Source organism: Argopecten irradians, chromosome 4 (assembly GCF_041381155.1).
Source record: "Argopecten irradians isolate NY chromosome 4, Ai_NY, whole genome shotgun sequence".
NCBI lineage: Eukaryota > Metazoa > Mollusca > Bivalvia > Pectinida > Pectinidae > Argopecten > Argopecten irradians.
The window spans coordinates 48,184,685-48,206,700 of record NC_091137.1 but is presented as its reverse complement, the minus strand read 5'-3'; the positions used below and the strand labels follow the sequence as shown (position 1 = coordinate 48,206,700).

The window sequence follows — 22,016 nt, the reverse complement described above, 5'->3', positions numbered from 1 at the left end:
GAATCATGCTTTTTCTCCCTTGCGGATAGGTATCTTTTATGACGTCATTGTTTTGTGAGAAAAACTCGCCACGTTTTATTTAAAACATATGACGTTACGGTTGCAAACTCATGACGTCACAATAAATACCTATCCGTAGGGATACATAACTCTGCAATATCCAAAGATGGAATATCTTTGTCAGCAGAAATGATAAACTATATTGAGCGATCTGTCTTTAAAAACTATTTTGTCTTAGTATCTAAGATTTCGTAAAAAATATTTTCCAACTATTGAAAGAAACTGTATTATCTTCTGTTTAACGATGTTCATTTAAGAATGTTGTTTGAAAGCAGCAAGCTTAAACAAAACACATAACCTGTTTTGAGTAAAAATATGACAGCTGCGTATACTTCATGTCAAATTTTAATAATAAAAAAGCATGTAATTAGGTAACGGTTATCACTGTATGGTAACGGGACTCGGACCTGGTTGTTCGGTATCTACTTCTGGAAAAATCGTACCCAAAACAATAAGAGGGGTACGTGCTAAATCGCTTCAAAAACTCGATAGTATATTATTTGTTTATCGAAACCTAACAAAAATTAGAAGAGCGAAAGCCTAAAATTTTAATATGCCCAACAATTGTATCCAACAGGTAACTTGGATCGTATTTCGTACGAAACTGAGACAAAATGCGTCAAAATATGAAAATATATCAAGTGCATTTCATTTAGGTAAGTTGTTGAATGAAAAATTAGGACAGAATAAAAACTATCAAACCTATCGTAAATACTTCTTTTGTGCCATAATCGATGGTGTTTAGTGAGCATGTTATGACTATAGTGTACGTGTTTGTTACAAACAAAACTCTGGTTTGGTATTCATTATAGTATACGGTTTGGTTAAAATTTTGAACCGCTAAAACCAAGGAGCCGCAAAGCGTGCCATTAACCCACAGTTGGTATGGAATTCAAAATACATGTATATATCAAGCTCGAAGTCAGATTTATTGAAGTATAACTTTAAATGTGTGTGAGTACTGTCAAACTGAAAAAAATAACAGCAGGTGAAATATAGACACAGTATTTTGGTATTTTTCCATGGTAACGCGTTCCACGGAATATGTAGATAGCTTCTGATATTCATAGCCGCTAGGAAAATTAGAAAAATACATTCAATCCCTATATAATTTTGAATATTTCAGCATTATCAACATATACATATACATCTGAGATTACTATTTCCGGTATATCATTCACGAATATTACGGACAGTAGTTGGCCCAGCACGGAACCTTGAGGGTTCCTGAAGATGCGTCTTTTCAATCGAAATGATGTTTAAATAGATGTAGTGCAGTGTAACAACAAAAATACATGTACGATATGACACCACAGTTAGTAGATTATGGAGAATTGTATATAAGCTGTTTCATAAAAAATGAACACTTGAATAAGCATCGTCCGTTTCGCCCTATAAATAAGATCACAGGAAAGATTAGTGTGTTGATAAATTGGTATAAAAATAGAAGGACATCAATATATAAAATGTTTATCTATAAATAGAAGGGGTGAATGAAATAACATGATAACAAAATAGAAATAACTTGAAAAGTGAAAATTACTCATGAGTATGGAAGTATAAAAGTGTCTTAAACTTGACTTAATTTTGTAAAACTTAATAATTAACTGTTGCATACTTTTTATAGGGTGTGGTGCGTTTCTTCGGTTTTCCCCGATATCTATTCTAATATGACGAAGCTGTACAAAACAGCTACTAAACACCAGGTATACAAACTTAAATGTATCAATGTAATTATTTTCTTTTATGGAAATTATGAATTGGCTCTTGGTGTGTAATATATGTATGTCAATTTGACTGCGCGAAATAATTTTTTATTTGGAATTTAAATTTTTAACCAGGTTGTTATGCCAAACCGTTGCTAATGAGTACCAAACCGGAATTTGTGCGTACCAAACACGTACACTATGGTCATAACATGCTCACTTAACATCATCGATTAAGGCACAAAGGACCTATTTACGACAAATTTGAAGTGGTAGATAGTTTTTATTCTAGTCTTTTTTCATTCAACAACTTATATTTTCATATTTTCACGCATTTTTCTCAGTTTTGTACGTAACTACGGAAATCCAAGTTACATATTTGAATTACAAAAAGGAGACTTTATTTTCATTTTCACATACAATTGTTGGACATATTAAAATTGTAAACTTTCGCTGGTCTAACCAGGCCCGGGTCCCGTTACAATATATTGGTTATGTCACCGTAACAAAACGAAAAATAAAACAAAATACTGAACATTAAATAGTATATAACGACGTCTTCGTACTCATCTTGTGTTTTCAAACTATTCACCGATTTATCACCGGTTTTGGCATGATTAACACATAGACGCCAGTGTGATTATTGTTATCGGAAACACGATTATTTTTTTATATTTGAAAGTTATTTATTTATACAAAAGACAATCACAACTATCGTATGAAGAAATTGAAATCGCCAATCAATTCTTCACGATTCATCTCATATTGGTAGTATTCAAAAAAGTATCCTGAAAGAAATAGAAAATAAAAAATTACCTTCAGTATTAAATTTGTATTGTTAAAATTGTATTCATTTTGGGAAACACTTGTACCTTATTTTACCCAATAAACGGTCGGGGCGCTTAAAAATTGAAAACATGAAGGGGCGCTTAGAAGAACCTAAGTTTCGTTAACAATTTACTAGGTAATCGAGCCATAAAACGATTTGCAAGAGAAATGAAATAGAGAAGCCTACCCTGTTTTCATGGTTTATGTCTGCTTGTAATACCATGTGAGTATGCTTAAACCCTCAAAAAGCGAGGGCGCATACAGGGACATGAACAGTTATTACGTCAAATACGGTAAGTGTGTTTATCAACTGAATATCAAATTAATGGTATCACGATTATACAAAAATTAGTTTTGAAAATAATGAAGGACATTTACACCAGACTCACCATTACATGAACATCAATTAAATGTTATCATGTGTTCAAACAGCAGTTTCTTTTAAGACTGTCCGTTCTTGAAGGAAAAGGTCTTGATGCGCCAGCTCCAATATCCTACATAGGAATAAAATACTTACACACATGCACATAAAACATAACAATAATATTGTTTTTAATATTCTAATTCAGAATTATCGATATAGATTGTATTTCTAAGCATTACTAATTCCGTCTTTGCATATTACACAGTTAGTTCCCTTGCAGATAGGTATCCATTGTGACGTCATTATTTTTTCAGTGCAATTTACGTCTTTTTCTCTGGAAATTATGACGCTCGTAAACAAGTGACGTCACAATCAATACCTTTCTGCAAGGGCAGATACCTCTGTTATATATAAATGCATAATACACACACACACAAAGCATCACAATAAACATGGATATTTACATGGATGTTTTTATTTTAAAGTAATCGACATAAATTGTATTTTAACTCATGATTTTTTTTATTACATTGACTGAATGTAAAATGTGATAAATGAAATATATTAGAATAAAACTGTCTAAACAAAGCATCAGCATTGGACAGACCATACATAACAATTGTATAACTTACAGTTGGCGGTGTCTTGTATTTGCCTTCCAAAGTCTTGGTTAATGTTTGTTTCTGTGTATTAGCCTGTAACATATTCGACAACCTCTTGGAATTTGTGCATACATGATGTGTGCATACAATATTGTACCTTCTTTCACGAGAAACAGCATGCTTATGACTGTTATTGCGATCATCATAAATAATGCCTCTGTAAATCATAAATACATAGTTTTGATTGTTTTCTCTCTCTTTACCATATATTTGTGTATTTTAGATAGCTAATTGTTATATTTACACATTGTTAGTATATTTTGGTGAAATTTTTCCTTTTGTGATTCTTTAAAGGTAAAATTATGATTGCTTATTGTTCTAAACGCATTAATTGTACTATATTTTTGTTAGATCCCTTGACCTTTATTTTAGTGTATTTTGGGTAGGCTCTGTGTCTACAGTCTTGTTGTTAGTTTACATTTTACCTTTATTTGTTTCTGTTAGTGTATTTTGGTATTTTGGTAGGCTCTGTGTCTACAATCTTGTTGTTAGTTCATTTTACCTTTATTTTAGTGTACATCTTGTATTTTGGGTAGGCTCTGTGTCTACAATCTTGTTTTTAGTTCATTTTACCTTTATTTTAGTGTAATCTGTATTTTGGGTAGGCTCTGTGTCTACATCTTGTTGTTAGTTCATTTTACCTTTATTTTAGTGTATCTTGTTTTGTTAGGCTCTGTGTCTACATCTTGTTGTTAGTTCATTTTACCTTTATTTTAGTGTAGTGTATTTTGGGTAGGCTCTGTGTCTACATCTTGTTGTTAGTTCATTTTACCTTTATTTTAGTGTACATCTTGTATTGGGTAGGCTCTTGTCTACATCTTGTTGTTAGTTCATTTTACCTTTTTTAGTTACATCTTGTATTTTGGGTTCTGTGTCTACATCTTGTTTTAGTTCATTTTACCTTTATTTAGTGTTTTGGTAGGCCTGTGTCTACATCTTGTTTAGTCATGGGTAGCTCTTGTCTACATCTTGTTTTAGTTCATTTTACCTTTATTTTAGTGTATTCTTGTATTTTGGGTAGGCTCTGTGTCTACAATCTTGTTTCATTTTACCTTTAGTTCATTTTACAATCTTGTTGTTAGTTCATTTTATTTATTTTAGTGTACATCTTGTATTTTGGGTAGGCTCTGTGTCTACAATCTTGTTTTTAGTTCATTTTACCTTTATTTTAGTGTAAATTGGGTAGGCTCTTTGTCTACAATCTGAGTCCCGAAGGTTGCCTGACGTCACAGTAATTTGAATAACTGGACATAGTCCACTGCAGTCTTTAACTGTACTCCTTGTTCGCATCCGGGTACTCTGTAGCTTTATGAATAGTAACCTAAAGGTATAAATCATGTTATGTTATGTATTCCGTCTTTACATGTTACAGAGTTATCTGCCCTTGCGAGAAGGTAAAATTAAAACGACATGTGTTTGCGAGCATAAAATCATATTTTTCAGAGAATTCAGTGTGAGTTTGCTCACAAAACAATGACGTTACAATGGACACCTACCTGCAAGGGAGGTAACTGTAATATACAAAGGCATTTATATAGTATTTGTGGGCTCTAAAACATCATCAGATATAACCTGTTGGGCGTCAATAACCGTATTTTCTATATTTTAAATATCCATATGCGTTCTAGATCTAGACAAGACATAGTTTTTGAAATATGTTTAAAGTGATAGTAAATATTAACAAACAAAAAATACATTCAAACATATTTATATAGACAACCATCAGAAAATATATATCGATGTATTAACATGAGTTTACAACACCAAATACACTTTTCTCTGCGTAATCTATGTTAGAAGTGAAGATTCATTTCGCGGTTATGTCGTCTGGCGCTGAGAGAGTCAATTAACGCGCGGTAATTAGGACGACGGAGAAAACTTAAAACGACCCGCGTTATGAAAATAAACATTTGATTTATTTGAATTAAATTGTTCAGACGGTGACGATAAACGAAATGTTGGCGTTAAGCTGATAACTTTTGAGACTCAACACAATTATTTATATCGATTTATATTCCCATCTTAAATATCAAAAGCCATTTCAGAAAGTTAATGGGCCTTTAATCTTACCCAACGTTTTGATCCCAATAGTACTGGCCGCCATCTGTTTCTTTGGATAAATCGCTGTAGCTATTGACGGGTATCCAGTGTGATAGATCTGCTCGCCACACCGGCGACCACGATTTAAGGTCAAAGGTCGCATCTCTAGGTAAGCATACTCCGATTTGAAGAGGATAATCTCTACAACATAATGAACACACACCAATTTAAAGTTACACTGTGAAGATTAATTACTGCTGATTGTCCGATTAATTACTTGTAGCTATATATGAATTGTGAAATTTGAATGTTAAAGTGAATAGTCGGGCAAAGGAAGCTAACGTTGATAAAAATGGTGTTAAGATATCCAGAATAATTTCTGAAACAACAAAAATATAAAATTTCTAATCAAAATCGATCTGAATACGAAGAAATAAAGTTATATTTTAATAATCGTCTTCCTGGCTGGTTATGTACGTGTTACCATTTCCACACAGCCTCGCTTTCAAAGAGTTAGGCGAATTTATTTTTAGAACTGTGCTAAATTTACACGGGGCTTTTCCACAATTTTAATCGTCAAAACTGGACAACATAAGCAGTCTTGACCATCCTTTTGATATATAATAATTTTTTAAAGGCCAATGAACGCATTTTGACTGGTTTTCTTTGCTCTATTCACTTTAATTTCAAGAAAAAATGCCCATCCAAGCCATGTTAGATATTTCGTCTACCTTTTACAACAAGTTTAAGTGAGTTTAATATATTTAAACCAAATTATATTTACTTTTCGACGCCAAGGCCCTCCAATACAAACTTGCGTGGCACGCGGGAGCTCCAGTGTAATGTGTAGCTGTGGTTCGAACCTAGAACCACTAGGTATTGGGGATTGTAAGCATATTCACTTATAGTCTCGTTAACATGTGGTATGTCATCACGAACCATGATTGGGTATATGTCTTTGTCATTGGCATCATCAACGTGAACCATCAACTGTTGTAACATTATACATGTTAATGCATTATATCTGAAAACATTTTATATTTTATCTTAACATTTCTGTTACAATCCCACTCACAGTATGTCTATTTAAACCCGAGTTTGCATTTATACTATATTATCGGTATATTTGGGATATTCCATAAAGGGTTACATATTGTTTGGGAGCTTTTTGGCCCACAAATCCGTCAAATTTTCGAACTTATTATTTAGAGATCAAATTTTTGAATATCAAATATCGAATACATCTTTAGTAGAATAGGTATGATAGATATCTATCATTGCGGTTTTTTTTTAATTCTTAATACTTTCAATACGTTTAAAAATTGATGGACTTTGAGGCCAAAAAGGGTGCCAACCATACATAGTTCTTTGTATATATATGATATTGCATAAATTTGCGTGTACGATTAAAGTTAATGTTAGTGGTAGCTTGATATCACAAGGTGTAAATTATGTAACAATATATACAAAATTCAGTAAGAAACATTCTAATGATATGCAAATGTAATCTAAAAAGCTATTTTTTCAGATATTTTTTGGCATGCTAATCAACAAAAGAATTACAGTAATGGTGCAGATATTTACGTTGGTGGAAACCATTACAAACACTTAATTGTATTTCTGATCAATCTTGGGTATATATGTCTGCTCACATATTTACCTTGCCATATCTATGTGGACAAATAGCCATGTTCCAGTTACTGCGGTGGAGGCAAGACTCTGTTGTATAGAATGGGGCTGGTTTAACTACCTGCGACCCTGCGACAGAGGTGAGAGACCCATCCACATCCCTGCACGTCGCCCCCTGATCACCAGCATATTTAGCATAGTCAGATTTTCGGGCATTGCCGTCATATATACGCTTACCATCCAGATCCTGTAACAATTGAGTTGTGAGGATAGTCTTATCTAGTATATCTGGAAAATAACACAGCGTTTGACTAATGACATCACAAAAGGAATATAAACTCGATGTTTCATAAAAATGTAAACACCGTGTAGATATGCTATATATCTAACGTCACGTGACCATGTATTAGCCAGAGAGAATAGTGATAAAATCAGTGCATTTCTAATATGTATGACTATTGCATTAACCAATACCGCCTTATATGCGTTGGTGTGAGAAACAATATTGTTCAATATCTACCAATGATAAGATATTAATAGACTGGCCCCCGCCTCAGTTACCGCCTTAACGTACATTTCACTAAGGACCGGTAGCGAGTAACCATCTTGAGTAGGAATTCCTACTCCAGAGTCATCATGTCATCATGGAGACAGCTATTTCCGACAAGAGAAACGTCATATAACTCACTTAGCTCTGTTAGCATGAAATAATTTCAAAACTAAAAAAAAACTAATTCATTTTTGTTTATCTATCTTCCAAATACAATACTTAGTCTTTACGTTAAGATCCGTCGGTTCGTGCGTAAAGGGGTTTTCCACGTCTAAACAAAGTGATGCAATCAAAACCAGATATGTAGATTGACCAATCAGATAATCATCATGATTATCCGCTACCGGTCCGTAGTGAGCGAAGCGCAGCCTGGCGGAGAGTAGATAACTAAGGGAAGGGAACCAGTCTAAAATACGAAGTACTGAATACGATAATGTCAACATATTTTATTGGCACAATCAAAGTAAACACGATTAATTGGTGCAATCACACTCAATTTGCACTATTCTCCTTCTTTTAGAAAACACCTTCCGTCACAAAACGATTTCAACTCTTCTGCTTTTCTTACATATGCTGGAAGACCTTCTGATAAGACTTATCTTCTTAGAATAACGCAAATCGAGTTGATCTCAGGAATTCTGGAACGAACATCATTTTTACCTGATCGTCGAATCCGAACATGAGCCGGGATACGGATGTTACAGGAGAACTAGGGAATTTGTTCTGAAGCTGGAAACCTATCGCACTGAGAGTGTAGTTAGGGTTAGTCCCGAAACCGTCAAACCAGACATTGTCAAGGTAAATAGGTCCATCGTATACGGTGAATCCCATGACGGGATGGTTTCTGCAAAAGAAGAGGGTAAAATATTTTTGGGCGTTTAAGGGATAGTTTAACTAATAACATTATTTATTTCGGGGGATGTAAGTTAAACTTTAACTTTAAATTAGTTGAAGCATTTTGTTGTGTTTTAAGTGCTAATTTACCTGACAGATGATAAGATGATTTCTTTCGAGTAGATTTTCAAACGGGGAAAAAATAAAAGATTTAAAGATTTATAAAACCTACATACATATTTGATCAGTATACCGATGTAAAAGAATTTTTAAAAAATCCCGAAGGAAATAGAAAATTGCAGAAATTGTTAAGATTCTGTCTTACATGTCCCAAGGTATAGGCATTGAACGTGGGACTGAAAACCACTGTTTGTTGGACATGTTATATAACTTCGTATCATCTCCGATGTTGGCGCTTTCTCCGATTATCACCGAGTCAGTCAGAAATTGTGCTTGTTCTCCATTTCTTGCGAATGTCAATCCCCTGGCACTATCTGCAAATCTTCGAAATATTTATGTGGCTGATTATAAACTGACAGATAATAACCAAAGCACTAACTTAAATTGGGATATTTTGGATGTGGTCATATCTCGGCTTCTTTGGTGTTTGGTATGAAAGCACCAAAATTAAACACATCAAAATTTGACTACGTCGATATCCAAAGCTTAAATATCACTTTCTTACTTGACTTTTAAGTAGTGTCATTATAGTTCCGCTATTATGAACATTGCGCAGATGAATTACAAAATTACATTACGTAAGCATACTATTGAAGATACAGTGCGTGTTCAGTGAACTAGAAAGAAACAATAACATCCATTCGAGTTCTTTTAATATAATGAAATATGTGAAAATGGGTATATGATAAATTAAGCACATGAAATGATAATAGTAAAATATGCATTAGCCTTTAAAGACATTAATTGCACACTGGAAAAGTGATACGAGTTTTATGAAGACTTATGCAACGAAAACAGTGGTGTAAAAAAGGAAACAATTGGGTACCGAAGACCTGAATACAGTGCTCCATTCTACCAAGAAAACACTGATATGTACTAGAAAAACGAACCAGCTAAGTAATGCAATTTAGATGTCACAGGTGATTATTCGTTTAATACAGAACACCATTTATCCCATAACTATGCATGTTTCACAATGAAAAACCGATATGATAAATTCCATATCAGTTGAGTATCATTTATATTCAAACAATCCAGTGTGTAAACACCTATGGCGCCTCTGATTGGTCAATTCCAAGATCTCTTGATTTCGGTTGATTTTTAACTTCAGGCTACTTTTCATAGCGCATTTTCTTTTAAACGATAACCAACTGCTATGGACTTAATCACAATGGTTTTCCATTGTGAAACATGCATATAGTTATGAGATAAATATAGTTTAAAGTTATGAGATCAATAAGTTCCCCAATGCGTGACTGTTGTTAATAACGTTTATCTTAACTGTCGTTAGTTCATTTTCAAACTTTCAAAAGACACTCGCTAAAGCTCATGTCTTTTCAAAATTTGAAAATTAACTAAATCGAGTGTGATAAACATAATAAAGAACAGTCGCTTGTTGGGGAACATATATACACTCAATCTTTCTAGGATAAATCACCGATCCGAAAACCTAAATGCAGAAATACATTGTAGTTCAAACAAAAAATAAATGGCACACGAAAGTTAAAATTTATTTACACAATGGATAAAAAAATAAAAACTTTTTCATGATAATAAACAAGGAGATCACAGTGACCATTGTCTATTTATCATTATTATTTTATGCGTCTTTATGTTCATTATATCATAAAATAATTTATTGAGAAAGTAGGTTTTGAAAAAAATATCTAAACCAAGGAAGAACATGTTAGCTATATTTTACTTACGAAGATCTTGTTATGCGAATTTGACCTCCACGTATCCAGGCATTATGCATGTTGTTCTTAAAACCTAAAGAGTAAAAACATAATCTAAAGACAACGCACCATTTAATCTCGACTTATATGGGATATTTCTCGGAACAGATATACATGTATTGTTTTAAAAGCTTCCTTATACTAATCAGTTGATTTTCAGTTTAGAATTGAATTCAGTGAAATAGCTATTCGTTTTTGTAGTTAGTTGGTGATATGAATGGTTGAATATGTTGCCTTTTAAACAGTCAGTGTCATTTAAGAACGTCTTCTACAGTATGCGATGCATTATTTGTGATGATTGCACTAGTATTTGGGAGGCTGTGGTAAATTTATGTAGCATTTACTTTTCTCAAAGATACCTTCCGCCAAACACACTGAATAATATACCCAACTGGTTTTATTATACAAAAAAACCCTAATCGACTAAATACATTTATGCGGTGTGCTAACGAACAACCGCGATGATCTTTGGGACGAAGAAGTGTGAAGGGAGGTGCTGGGAAGAAGAAAGTCATTAAGAAGGAACAAAACTAGTAAAATTAGTAATCAAGATACCATATAACGATCTAGAAGGGACGTAGTGATTACTTTGATCTACCTATGTGCCTGTTTTTTTATTATTTGCACGATGTAGCGTAATTATTTTGATCTACCTATGTACCTGTTTTCTGATATTGCCAGCCAAATTACATATACACGATGTAGCGTAATTATTTTGATCTACCTCTACGTCTCTTTTCTGATATTGCCAGCCAACTTACATGTCAGCCTGTCAATGATGACTTCCTTATCCGGGGACATTTCGTTCAAAGGATCCTCCTTTGGCTCGTATGCATTCGTGGAACCAATAGAAAAATTAGCAAGCAACTTTTGGTCAATGTTAACGCCGTGCTGCAATGTATAATACACTTATACTAAAATGGATGTTGAGATTTTCCTACGTTCTCACCTCTACAGTATTAAGCAAAACACATCATAAGTGTCCCTCAGGATATCGATATTGTGTTATCAACTGTCTAAAATCGCTTGACCATTTTTGTTGTATACCTGAACCAAACGATTCCAGGATATCTAAGATGCCAGTAAGAACGCCGCGATATTAAACTCATTAAAAAAAATGTCATCTAAGATCTGAGTGTTTTCCAATTTTTCAAGCAGTCGGTTACTTTTTTATTTATACAGAGCAGTCACCCAATCTTGCAAAATCATATACTTCAAAGACTAACTCAGTGAAATATGATATAAAATCATTAAATATTCTCTAAATTCACAGAGCAATCTTAATACTGATAGCAAGCTTGACCTTACCACATAGTTGGAGTGAGCTACGTTATTGCTGAATTCAACCAATGCTGTTCTCCTAGCCTCGTCTTTGGCCATAAAACCAAGTCCTTGGGAAAGTCCTATCGGCGAGTCAGGAAATACAAACCAAAAACCGGTATTCTGTAAAATGATTATAGTCCGGAAATGATTTATTTCTGTACAAGTCAAATCAGAATTAGTTAAAAAAAAATTAAAAAAAAAAAAAAAAAAAATCCATATTAATTTCGTTATATTTTGATATGATATACCCATAATCATATATATGTTCCGAATATTATGTAAAACATAAATATAAATTGAAAGCTTCAAATTTTCAACTCGTATCCCTACCTCCATTTCATCATGTGCAATATTTGACTATGATCAATGAAAATGAGTTCATATATTTTTTTATTATACGTTGGTATTCTGTCTGAACATTATTATATACATATGTTTGAGATTGTTTTTAAGAAATATGTATGCGATTTTCTAGAATTCCGAAATTTCAGTCCGGATGGATCCCCTTTTAGGATTAAGGTAATTTTCATATGTTAAAAATATCAAAGCTTAACATCATAGTTATCGGAATACTTTCTGAAAGTTGAAACAACCTCCGCAGCTCCATATGTAACTTCACGCAAATTCGTGCTATTTTCAAAAATATGACCTATCTTAATTCAAATATCATACCAAATGGCATATCTATATTCATTTATTTTTGAACCTTTATTGATGTTTGTATGGTATCATGCCGCCCTGGAAGAAAAATATTTCTACTGGGCCGTATAACACCTTTTTTATATCTAATATGTAGTTTCTTTGACAAATGTAAAAAGGATTATCTGATATGCATTTAAATAACAAGAAAAACGATGGCCATAGGACGCCACTATGAAGAACACAATGTTTAGGTGATGAAATTCACCAAGCAATAAATAATGGCTCGGTGTTTCTAAAAATGGAAACAATGAGTCGATATCGATATGATGCATATGGAACTCAATACGTGAACATGTATTAGTCAAAGAAAATAGTCGAAAATCATAGCATATCTAATATATAATGATAACATAATGATGACTCGTTGGAGTTCATTGCGGTATTCACCTCACTGCCTGCTGCCACATTGTTACGGACAAAAGTCAGAGGATTGGTAATCCAGAATGTTGATGGAGTCCTTACAAACAAATGGAAAAAAACCATCATATGTTGTTTTTTAATACGTAAACAATTGCATGGAAATCATAATTTCATAATTATATACAGGATCAGTAAAAACGTATTTTGTAAATTATATATTTTATACGAAAAGATATGGGGGAAATAGAGGATTTTACATGAGTGGCTATGTAATTTATCAAATGAGTTCAATAATCGTATATGCTACGAGCCTTAAGGCGAGTGCCATATCAAATTATTCAACGAGTTTGCTAAATTTAATATCAAATAGTCACGAGCGTAAGATTCTATATCGCGTAACTTTTATTAATAGAAATATAAGAAAAATTTCAAATTTCGTCTCAATATGAAACAGTAGAAATACAGATCGGATGTGACGTTTTCGTCTACTGAGACAATCATGCGACGTCATATATAGCTTATGTTGTCAAAAGTACATTCACAGTAGTCTTATTACACATGTGTTTTATGATATTCGTGACATGGCCGTATGATATGGCTGGACGGGCCAGTTATGTGATAAAAGTTGGATATACATTTGTCGTAATCAATTATGACTTATCATAAACCAATGTAAATTTCTATTAAAATCTTTCACTCTCTTGAGGGTCAGACAGGAACCTCCCTCCACAAGGGGTTATTAGATCATCACAAGGATTTAGAATTGTCTGTCTCACTCTCAAGCTGATGAAAGATTGTTTCTCTGAGACAATTCACTTTCTAGTGTATTTGCGTCGCATAATGCACGACATCGTTAATTTGATGCATGAAAAGTTATTGTCGAAAGAAAGCGGCTTGGTATCTGCGCGACAAAACATTCTTGACACGCTGGGTACATCTTCTTCACTTGAACTGGATACATGTTGTTTATTTGTCATTCAAATTGTTATCTACTACACATTGCTTATTATTTAAATGTGGTTAGATATCTGCTTGGACCGGATATCATTGACATATTCTGTATTTGTAGTTAGTGTAGTATCTGTTTTGACCAGATATCATATCATATCATGTGTATACGTACGTATCTGCCGGGACTAAAGATCCCTTCCGGGTACTCGCCCCTAAGTTCCCATCCAGTACCGTCCTCTTCTCTCCCCCGTCCTCTATATAAAACGCGTGTCCAAGGCAGTCGTAACACACATTATCTTTCACCTGTGTTACATAAACATGCTTACAAGTTATCATAACTATCAGATCATTTTATTATTTTTATTGAGCCGATGAACAATCGAATAAAAATATTCTAAAATAGTGAAGTATTTCAACAACAACAGATATTATGAGGCATATATCATCTCTTCAATAACTGTAAAACTTGTCTTCGCGACCACAGCTGTAGTAAGACAATTTTCTTAATGCCATTACTAGAAATGTCTTTAAAATTAAAATGAATATTTTTTTAAAATCTTGATGTCCCCAATGGCCAATCAATGACATGTGTAATAGACCATAAGAGTATGAATACAATATTTTCTTTGTCTCTGTGTGATCTTTTGTAGAATAATTTACCTACATATTATCAAGTGAGCTCGTACCTGTAGTCCATGTGTAGCGTGAACGACCACACACCTGGCAAAGGTGTGATGTATGGAGTTGTTAGCCACATATGGTGGGTTCGGATATCTTACATGGTCATCCACATCTCCGGACATGTGGAAATGGATAGGATACCTTCCTTACGGACAAACAGTATCAACATTATTAAGACAAATTATAGCGTAATCTGTTATTTACGCGTGTCAAAATTTTAGCGATTTTATCTGAAAAAGCAACAGTTGAATTTTAGCTGTTATTTTGTTTTGTTTTTTCCATAGTATGTTTGATTCAACAATTACTCAATGCAAATTTTCGCGATCATATCAATGTATTGTAAAAGCACGACAATATCATCCCCATGAAAATAACCTACTATACGGTACATGTATATTTCTTTCATAGAAAAAGCCATAACATTATTGAGATAAGACACACATTTCAGTTTTACAGAGACAAAATAAACGTACATATCAAGAGTTATGGGTACAGTAATAACATTAAGTAATAATGTAAAATGTTTAAGAAGTAATCTTGATGTTTTCTGCGAAATTAAGACTTCATGGTTAAGGAAAGCTTACTTAGCTCCGTTTGCGATCCGAAGTGTTTTACTTCCACTCCTTGTATATGGACGCTCCAGAAATTAGGCTGAATCTGAAACATATACATCGGACCAATGTTGAGTTGTTTTTCTAAATATGTGTGCATATCACTTAAAGTTAAATACATTTATAACTAAAACGAAACAATCAATAGCGTCATTTAAAATGTTGAAGGAAGTGGAAAAATAAAAATTCCTTCAGCAGCTGTCTTTGTAAAAAAAAACATAAAATCGGTTTAACGTGTTAAGCTTCCAGGTGTTTCTATTATTATTTTACTTTCATACCTTGTTGATGTGAATCGTAAACACAGATCACATTGAGTTAGCATCAATTTGATCAATACGCCATTCGAATTTATTTAACACCTGACATCAGGTATTCCATATCAATGAAATTGACTGCATTGGTTGCAATATCCTAGGAATGAAGATGTACAAATTATATACATTCCTGGTTAATATTATAGTCTTAACAATATAGACAATTCTCACTTTATATCAAACTCACACAACACACATTCAAAATAAAAGTACTGAAACTTGTTTTCTCAGTATAACGTAATATGTATCCATTTATTTAGTTTGCTTACCCTCATATGAGCTCCGAACGTGTCGTACGGATAGACGTCACAATTACCATTTTCTGCGGGACAGTCCTCCTCCATCTGACCTTGTAGAACTATATTACGCGACAACAAGGCCACGTCGCCACGACAATCCACATTATTTATCATTTCACCCCAGTGGGTGTACTTTGTTTCTACTGGAGAAAAACAGAATAAGTTTGTTATGAAGTAACAAAAGTCAATATCATAGAATGTTGTAGAGATATAATAAGCAATGTCTCCACTATGTAAATCAACATTGGCTATACCCATCCAAATCAACATTTAAATACACATGTAAATCAGCATTAAACACTCATGAAAATCAACACCAGCTGAACATTGTCTTTAAAATCAACATTGACTTCACACATGTAAATCAACTGGTTTAGATATGAACGAACGTACATTTTATTTTATCTAAAACCTACAATCAATTCTGAGCTGATTAGCCTTGCACTCAAGACAGGGTACCACGGTCGCCTCCTCTGCCTGCCTCCAGTTGAAATCCGTAGACGTCAATACCACGGAATCTCCTACCAAAACATAATGTATAATATATCGGTTCAATGAGGTTCATGACAGCTTAATATAAACATATTCCATGTTCCTGAATTATGCAGCAAGGTAAAATTATAATTGAATTCCAAGTAACAGATGATGTAACAATAAGTGATTTTAATCTTTTTTTTACTTTATAAATCAGAAATACTTAAACAAGAGGCACAGAGGGCCTGTGTCACTCTACTTACTAATTCAGAACATACGATTATCTGGCTTAGAATCATCATAAAGTATCATTGCAATTGTGGATTCATTGAGATTGAGAAAAGGTCAATTCTGTTAATTGATGATGGATTGACGGACGACGGACAACAGACCCCGGTCGTTGGACGAAGGACGTCGGACACCACAGTAAGGCAAAGGTTCACCTTCGTCCTTCGAACCAGGTGAGTTAAAAAAAACTACAATATTGCAACTCTTAAAAATAATAAAATGTTTAACTTCACGTCAAAGTCCTTCTTACCAACATCCCATGAGGTGACGTCATCAATGACGTCAAGTTTTGGATAAGCGTAATCAGTATCCAATATGCGAAGGTCAATGTGCGACTTCCATTTCTCCAGCTTGTCTATATAACTCTCTACAATGTAAATCCGTCGTCTATTCCAGTTTGTACATTTGGCCGATACTGAAGATATCTTGCTCATGGACCCGTTATGTTTACGTTCGATTGTAAACGAAGGATCCCCTGAAATGGAAATTTTGTATACTAAATATAAAGTTATTTGTTGTATTCGTATCATTTGAATGAATGTATTTCTACAAGATGTTTCCATGAAATGAGATAATCAAATTACATTTACATAAAAATCGGTTTTAAGTAGTTAGCACAACCACCATGCATAATAATGCTCTATCAAAGACGGGCAGAAAATAAGATTTGGGGAAACTTACTTCAACGTAAAGGTTCTTGCACAAAATGCGCTTAAATATTTCTACAGCTCAAATATGTACGTTTAAGAGTAATTTCGATGAACATAAACATGTTGTTAATGAACAGCAGTGTCAGTATTCTTACCTGCCTTTGCTATCATGACATAAGCATCACCGTCCTTGACCTGTCTGAACAACCCTCGACCGGAAACAGAACCAAATGCAAACTCTTCCAGTTCATCGAATACCCATGATAGTTCAGACGAATTGATCAAGGAGTGCTGTACGGACAGGAAGAGAAGCTTTCCAGGAGTGATGCCTAAACAGTCAAGGGAAAAATAAAAAATCTTCTAATCTTCCTGGGGTTTTATTTAGATAATTGAAAAAAAAATTCTTTGATATGAGGAACATTCTTCCCAAGGCGTCAATGCATTTGGAAAATCCCTCGAAAATAGTACACCTTCGGGTAAATAAACCTTCATATCGCCCTGCATCCGAGGTCATAATGTGCATTTATGATCCCGGTGGCAGTGTGATATTACGACTTATTTATCTGAATGTGCAACATTATCCAAGGCTTGTCTGTCAAAAATATTACATCCGAGGGTTAATAAACCTTCATATCACACTGTCACCAGGGACATTAGTTGTTTATTATATTGAATGTCCGCAATTCGCTTCACTTGGTGTAAATATTACGAAACATGTGTACAATATACCTTTCAGAAATGGCCGTACGTCTCGTATGTGATAGTTAGTCATCTTTTCATTCCTACCACTCAGATAGAACACTCGGAACTTCTCTACTTCGTCTGTCATCGGATCGATAACGTAAGCCCCAACACCTTCCATCCAATCTTCTTTTTTCCATAAATCACTTTCCTAGAAACAAATAATAAGGATTATCTAACTGTTTAACCTAATGACTTTCTCAAAAATGAATAAATAAACAATGACCTTTTTAGAACACGTAAGTATGTGTATTCCGAACTTGCTTATTACAGAGTTATCTGCACTTGCGGGTAGGTATTAATTGTGACGTCATGTGTTTCCGAGCGTAACGTCACGACGTGAATTGCGTTCACAAAATAATGACGTAACAATCGATACCTTCCCGCAAGGGAGCTAACTCTGTAATATTCAAAGACTGAATAAAGTATATACTATGATTTATTTAGCTGAAGTGATTGATAATCAATCAATAATCAGCTACATGCAGTACATTTTGACAAAAAAAACTTTTCGGCTTTTGACTGTGAAAAGATTATTTTTGTAACTACTAGTAACAATATCGACAAACAATAATAGTCGTCGACTAGGACTTTATGGATAGGCGTTCCCTAGCTCGTGTGTCTGAACGTAGTTTACTTCAAATTACTGTTGGTACAAGTTTGCTATGATATATCAGCTTGTGTTATGACCTTATGGCTGTATACATATCCATGTCCCTGAGTAAGTTTGGGTACTGTCTGGTTCAGTTTCGTCCAGGATAGTTTCTCCCGTCCATGAAGTTCAAGTATACCGCCACTGTCGACTCCAATAAACTTCTCTCCAAAGCCAATTACATCGTATTGACCTCGTTTACCTGTAGATATATTATTCAAACACAGAGTCATTTATCTAGTGAATGTAACAGACTTGAAAATATATGTATTAGTACTTTTAAAAGATGAAATACGGGTGAATCACCCGAGAATGTTTTATAAGGAACTCCATGATATTACCAAGTGAAATTCCTAAATAAATTGGAAAAAGAAAATGCTTTTTGTATTAAGAAACAGAGCATCATTTTTGTATTAGGAAACAGAGCATAGTCATTTTGTATTAGTAAAAAGAGCATGGTTATTTTGTATTGGGAAAAAGAACATCATTTTAGCATAAGAAAAACAAGCATTATTTTTGTACTAGGAAATAAGCATCATTTTTGTATTAGGAAAACGAGCATAGTTTTGTATTAGAAAAAGTGAGTTGTTTTTGTTCTTAATTAGGACAAATGGCATCATTTTTGTATAAGGAAAAAGAAAATCATTTTTTTAAGAAAAAGAGCATCATGTTTGATTTAGGAAAGAGAGTACAATTTTATATCAGGAAAAAGAGCGTCAATTTTGTATTAGCGAAAATGGCATCATGTTTGTTTTCAGAAAAAGAGCATCATTTTTGTAATATATTACCTGTTATGGTAATGATGGTTTTCCCACCATACTTGCAGTCATCAGAGCCGATGTCCATTCGTCCTTCTATGAGAAGAAATCCCACGGTCAGGTTGACATTCCCTGTGGGTTTCCACACTAGCCTGCCTCCATGGGATATCGTGATACTTTTCAAGTCTGGCGGGGTGATGTCTAACAGAATTGGTGTGTGAATCTTCACCTCCTCCATGTGTATTGGAGTCTGCGTAAGAAGAGGTCAAGGGTCATAGGTCATATGTTACAAATATTCAAAACTGTATATATGACTATAGATATAGTATGTAAATATGCGACAAAAATGAACACTGCACACAATTTTTTCTAAATGTAAAGATACAACAAAAATAAACACTACACAAAAAATCCATGAGGCATATGGGTATTTGTAGAATATTTATTATATCATTGAAATAAAGAAATAGATTTTTTTTAAAACATGAATCATTTCTGCATAAATTACGGGGCGCCAAATGGGAATTTTGAAAAGCTAGACTCGAAATTTAATTACCACATTCAATAGCATAAAACGATAATACATGTAGGCCTTTCATCATCTTTCACTTGATAGAAATGTATTCGTGAAAAAATACAATTTCTGCTGTTAGAGAATTAACTTTTATGCACGCTAAATTGATTTTAATTATAAAGATAACTCCTGTTTTGGTGTTCGGTAGATTTGACTTGGGATACGTACCTCCCCGCTGGGCCAGCTGCTTGGTCTGGACCATGGTCGGAGCGCTGGGTCTTCATGGGGACACGAGGCATGCGCAATGGTGATCTAGGAAAAAATAGATGATAAAAGTTGTATAATTATTCAATCATACAGTAAACTATTTTACGTTTTTCAATCAATCTCATTATATAAAATCAGGAGTAAGAGAAAGTGTGTACGTGAAATTGTGTGTATTGAAATAGTGTGATACATTCGCGTTTTGTCCTGTTTTTTATAGCAACATCGGTAATTCCTGTCAACTTTAAAGCGCAATCTCACTGAAGCATATTGCCACAGACGTCGAAAGTAGCTCATATGGTCACTTTATAGTGACAGTGACACAACTCGAAGGCCAGCTGTCTGTAAAGACTTTTAGACAGATAATGGTGTCGTCTTTAGAGCAATAATTGGTGCCTATCACTGCTAATGGAGCAAAGAAATGATTATGCAAACCATTATTAAAACGTCATATTATCGTACCTATTTTATATCACTTACATAATCGGCAATAAAACTGATCAGTATAAAATATCAAAATCACAGCGAGACATTATTTTTATTCACATATAAATATGATGGCCTTTTCCAAAGAAAATTATTCGGCAAGTCTACAAATAAAAAGGCGACGTTATATAAGTAGTTAAGTAGATATTCAGAATTGTCGTAATGTTTGCTTTGGAAAAAATAATATATAAATGCATCTTTAATTGAAAACCTACAAAAAAGTACAGAAAATTGTGCCTGAGTGATTTTCTGAACCAGTGCTCCATTACGACACATAGGCACCAATTCGTACCCGGCCGAAAGGTAGAGTAGGTCGGGTACTTATATTCCTTCTACACTACACACAGTTACACCAACACCGATGTTCAATTAATGGCCAAAATACAATACTATCAAAGTTCGGGGGGTGCGAAAAAACATCGCAAATTTATATTTAGTTGCCTTTTACTAATTAGGGCAGCAGGCACATCGCTTATCATCAAATGCAACATCTCTGAGAAAGGAGGGGTATCACTTTGGGCTGTTTAACGGCCACTCTGTATTAAGTAAAATATTTCGCATAAAGATACCTTAGGGTCATCTGCATATTGTATGCTATTCAGAACATCTGATTTTTGTGGGCTTATTGTAAATTAAACTTGTATCAAAGAAATGAAGTTCATCTTTGATAAACTTTTTCTACAGGCTTCATTTAAAAGGCCCACTACCTTTCCGGAGTAAAACATAAAGGTTTCTTAATAACATCAGAAATTATATACCGATGGCCTAAGATGAGGTTATACAATAGTTACAACACCAAATATATGCAAGATTTCCTGCGTAATATATGATATCAGAGTCATTTAATTCGCTGTTTTGCCGTCTGCCGCTGTGATAGTCCACTACTGCGCGGTATTTAGGACGACGGCGGGAAACATAAGACGACCCGCGTTATGAAAATTAACTTTTTATTTATTTTAATTAAATTGTTCAGAAGGTGGTGATACGTGTAGTATTAAGGGTAAGTTAATAACTTTTGCGACTCTACAAAATTATCGATCTCGTTTTACATTCCCATTTTAAAAATTAAAACCGTTTCGGAAAGGTAGTGGCCCTTTAAATATAATAATTTCTTCAAAATGTATCGTACCGCATGCCTTCTTTCAATCAAAGAAATTGATGTTGCATTTATCAAACGTTATGCATTATGCAAATGAGCGTGCACATCAAAGAATCAGTGAATGCCTTGCAGACGTGTTTGGTTCTGGTGATGTGCATGGCGAGATTGACGTGTCCATAAACTTAATGGGTTGTCGCTCAGAGGGTGCCAAGCTGTCGATCCAGGGGCAAAATGCATGCAAAACTAACCTAATGAATATG

At 34.1% G+C, this 22,016-nt stretch overlaps 1 protein-coding gene across 1 annotated transcript; it reads right to left on the bottom strand.

The window, feature by feature from the left end:
- Positions 1-2,073: 2,073 nt before the first annotated feature.
- LOC138321867 (cell surface hyaluronidase-like) lies at positions 2,074-20,609 on the bottom strand. Its single transcript, XM_069265868.1, has 24 exons — positions 20,136-20,609; positions 19,424-19,643; positions 18,674-18,837; positions 17,972-18,134; positions 17,398-17,571; positions 16,843-17,067; positions 16,247-16,351; positions 15,801-15,973; positions 15,191-15,263; positions 14,612-14,751; positions 14,098-14,228; positions 13,002-13,071; positions 11,898-12,032; positions 11,351-11,480; positions 10,560-10,623; positions 8,999-9,175; positions 8,500-8,683; positions 7,321-7,536; positions 6,445-6,650; positions 5,691-5,861; positions 4,782-4,941; positions 3,591-3,653; positions 2,984-3,088; positions 2,074-2,554 (listed from the first exon to the last, which is right to left on the bottom strand). The coding sequence occupies exons 2-23, from the start codon at positions 19,629-19,631 to the stop codon at positions 3,011-3,013; spliced, it is 3,210 nt and encodes a 1,069-aa protein (XP_069121969.1). The 5' UTR covers positions 19,632-19,643; positions 20,136-20,609; the 3' UTR covers positions 2,074-2,554; positions 2,984-3,010.
- Between the last annotated feature and the right edge of the window lie 1,407 nt (positions 20,610-22,016).

Excerpts from the sequence above, each read along its gene's own strand:
- LOC138321867 (XM_069265868.1), bottom strand. The coding sequence starts at position 19,631 with ATGGAGGAGGTGAAGATTCACACACCAATTCTGTTAGACATCACCCCG. Across the intron at positions 15,974-16,246 it reads TAATCAGCTCAGAATTGATT|TAGAAACAAAGTACACCCAC; the intron begins GTAGGTTTTAGA and ends GTTTTTCTCCAG. Across the intron at positions 14,752-15,190 it reads CGGATCGCAAACGGAGCTAA|GAAGGTATCCTATCCATTTC; the intron begins GTAAGCTTTCCT and ends TTTGTCCGTAAG.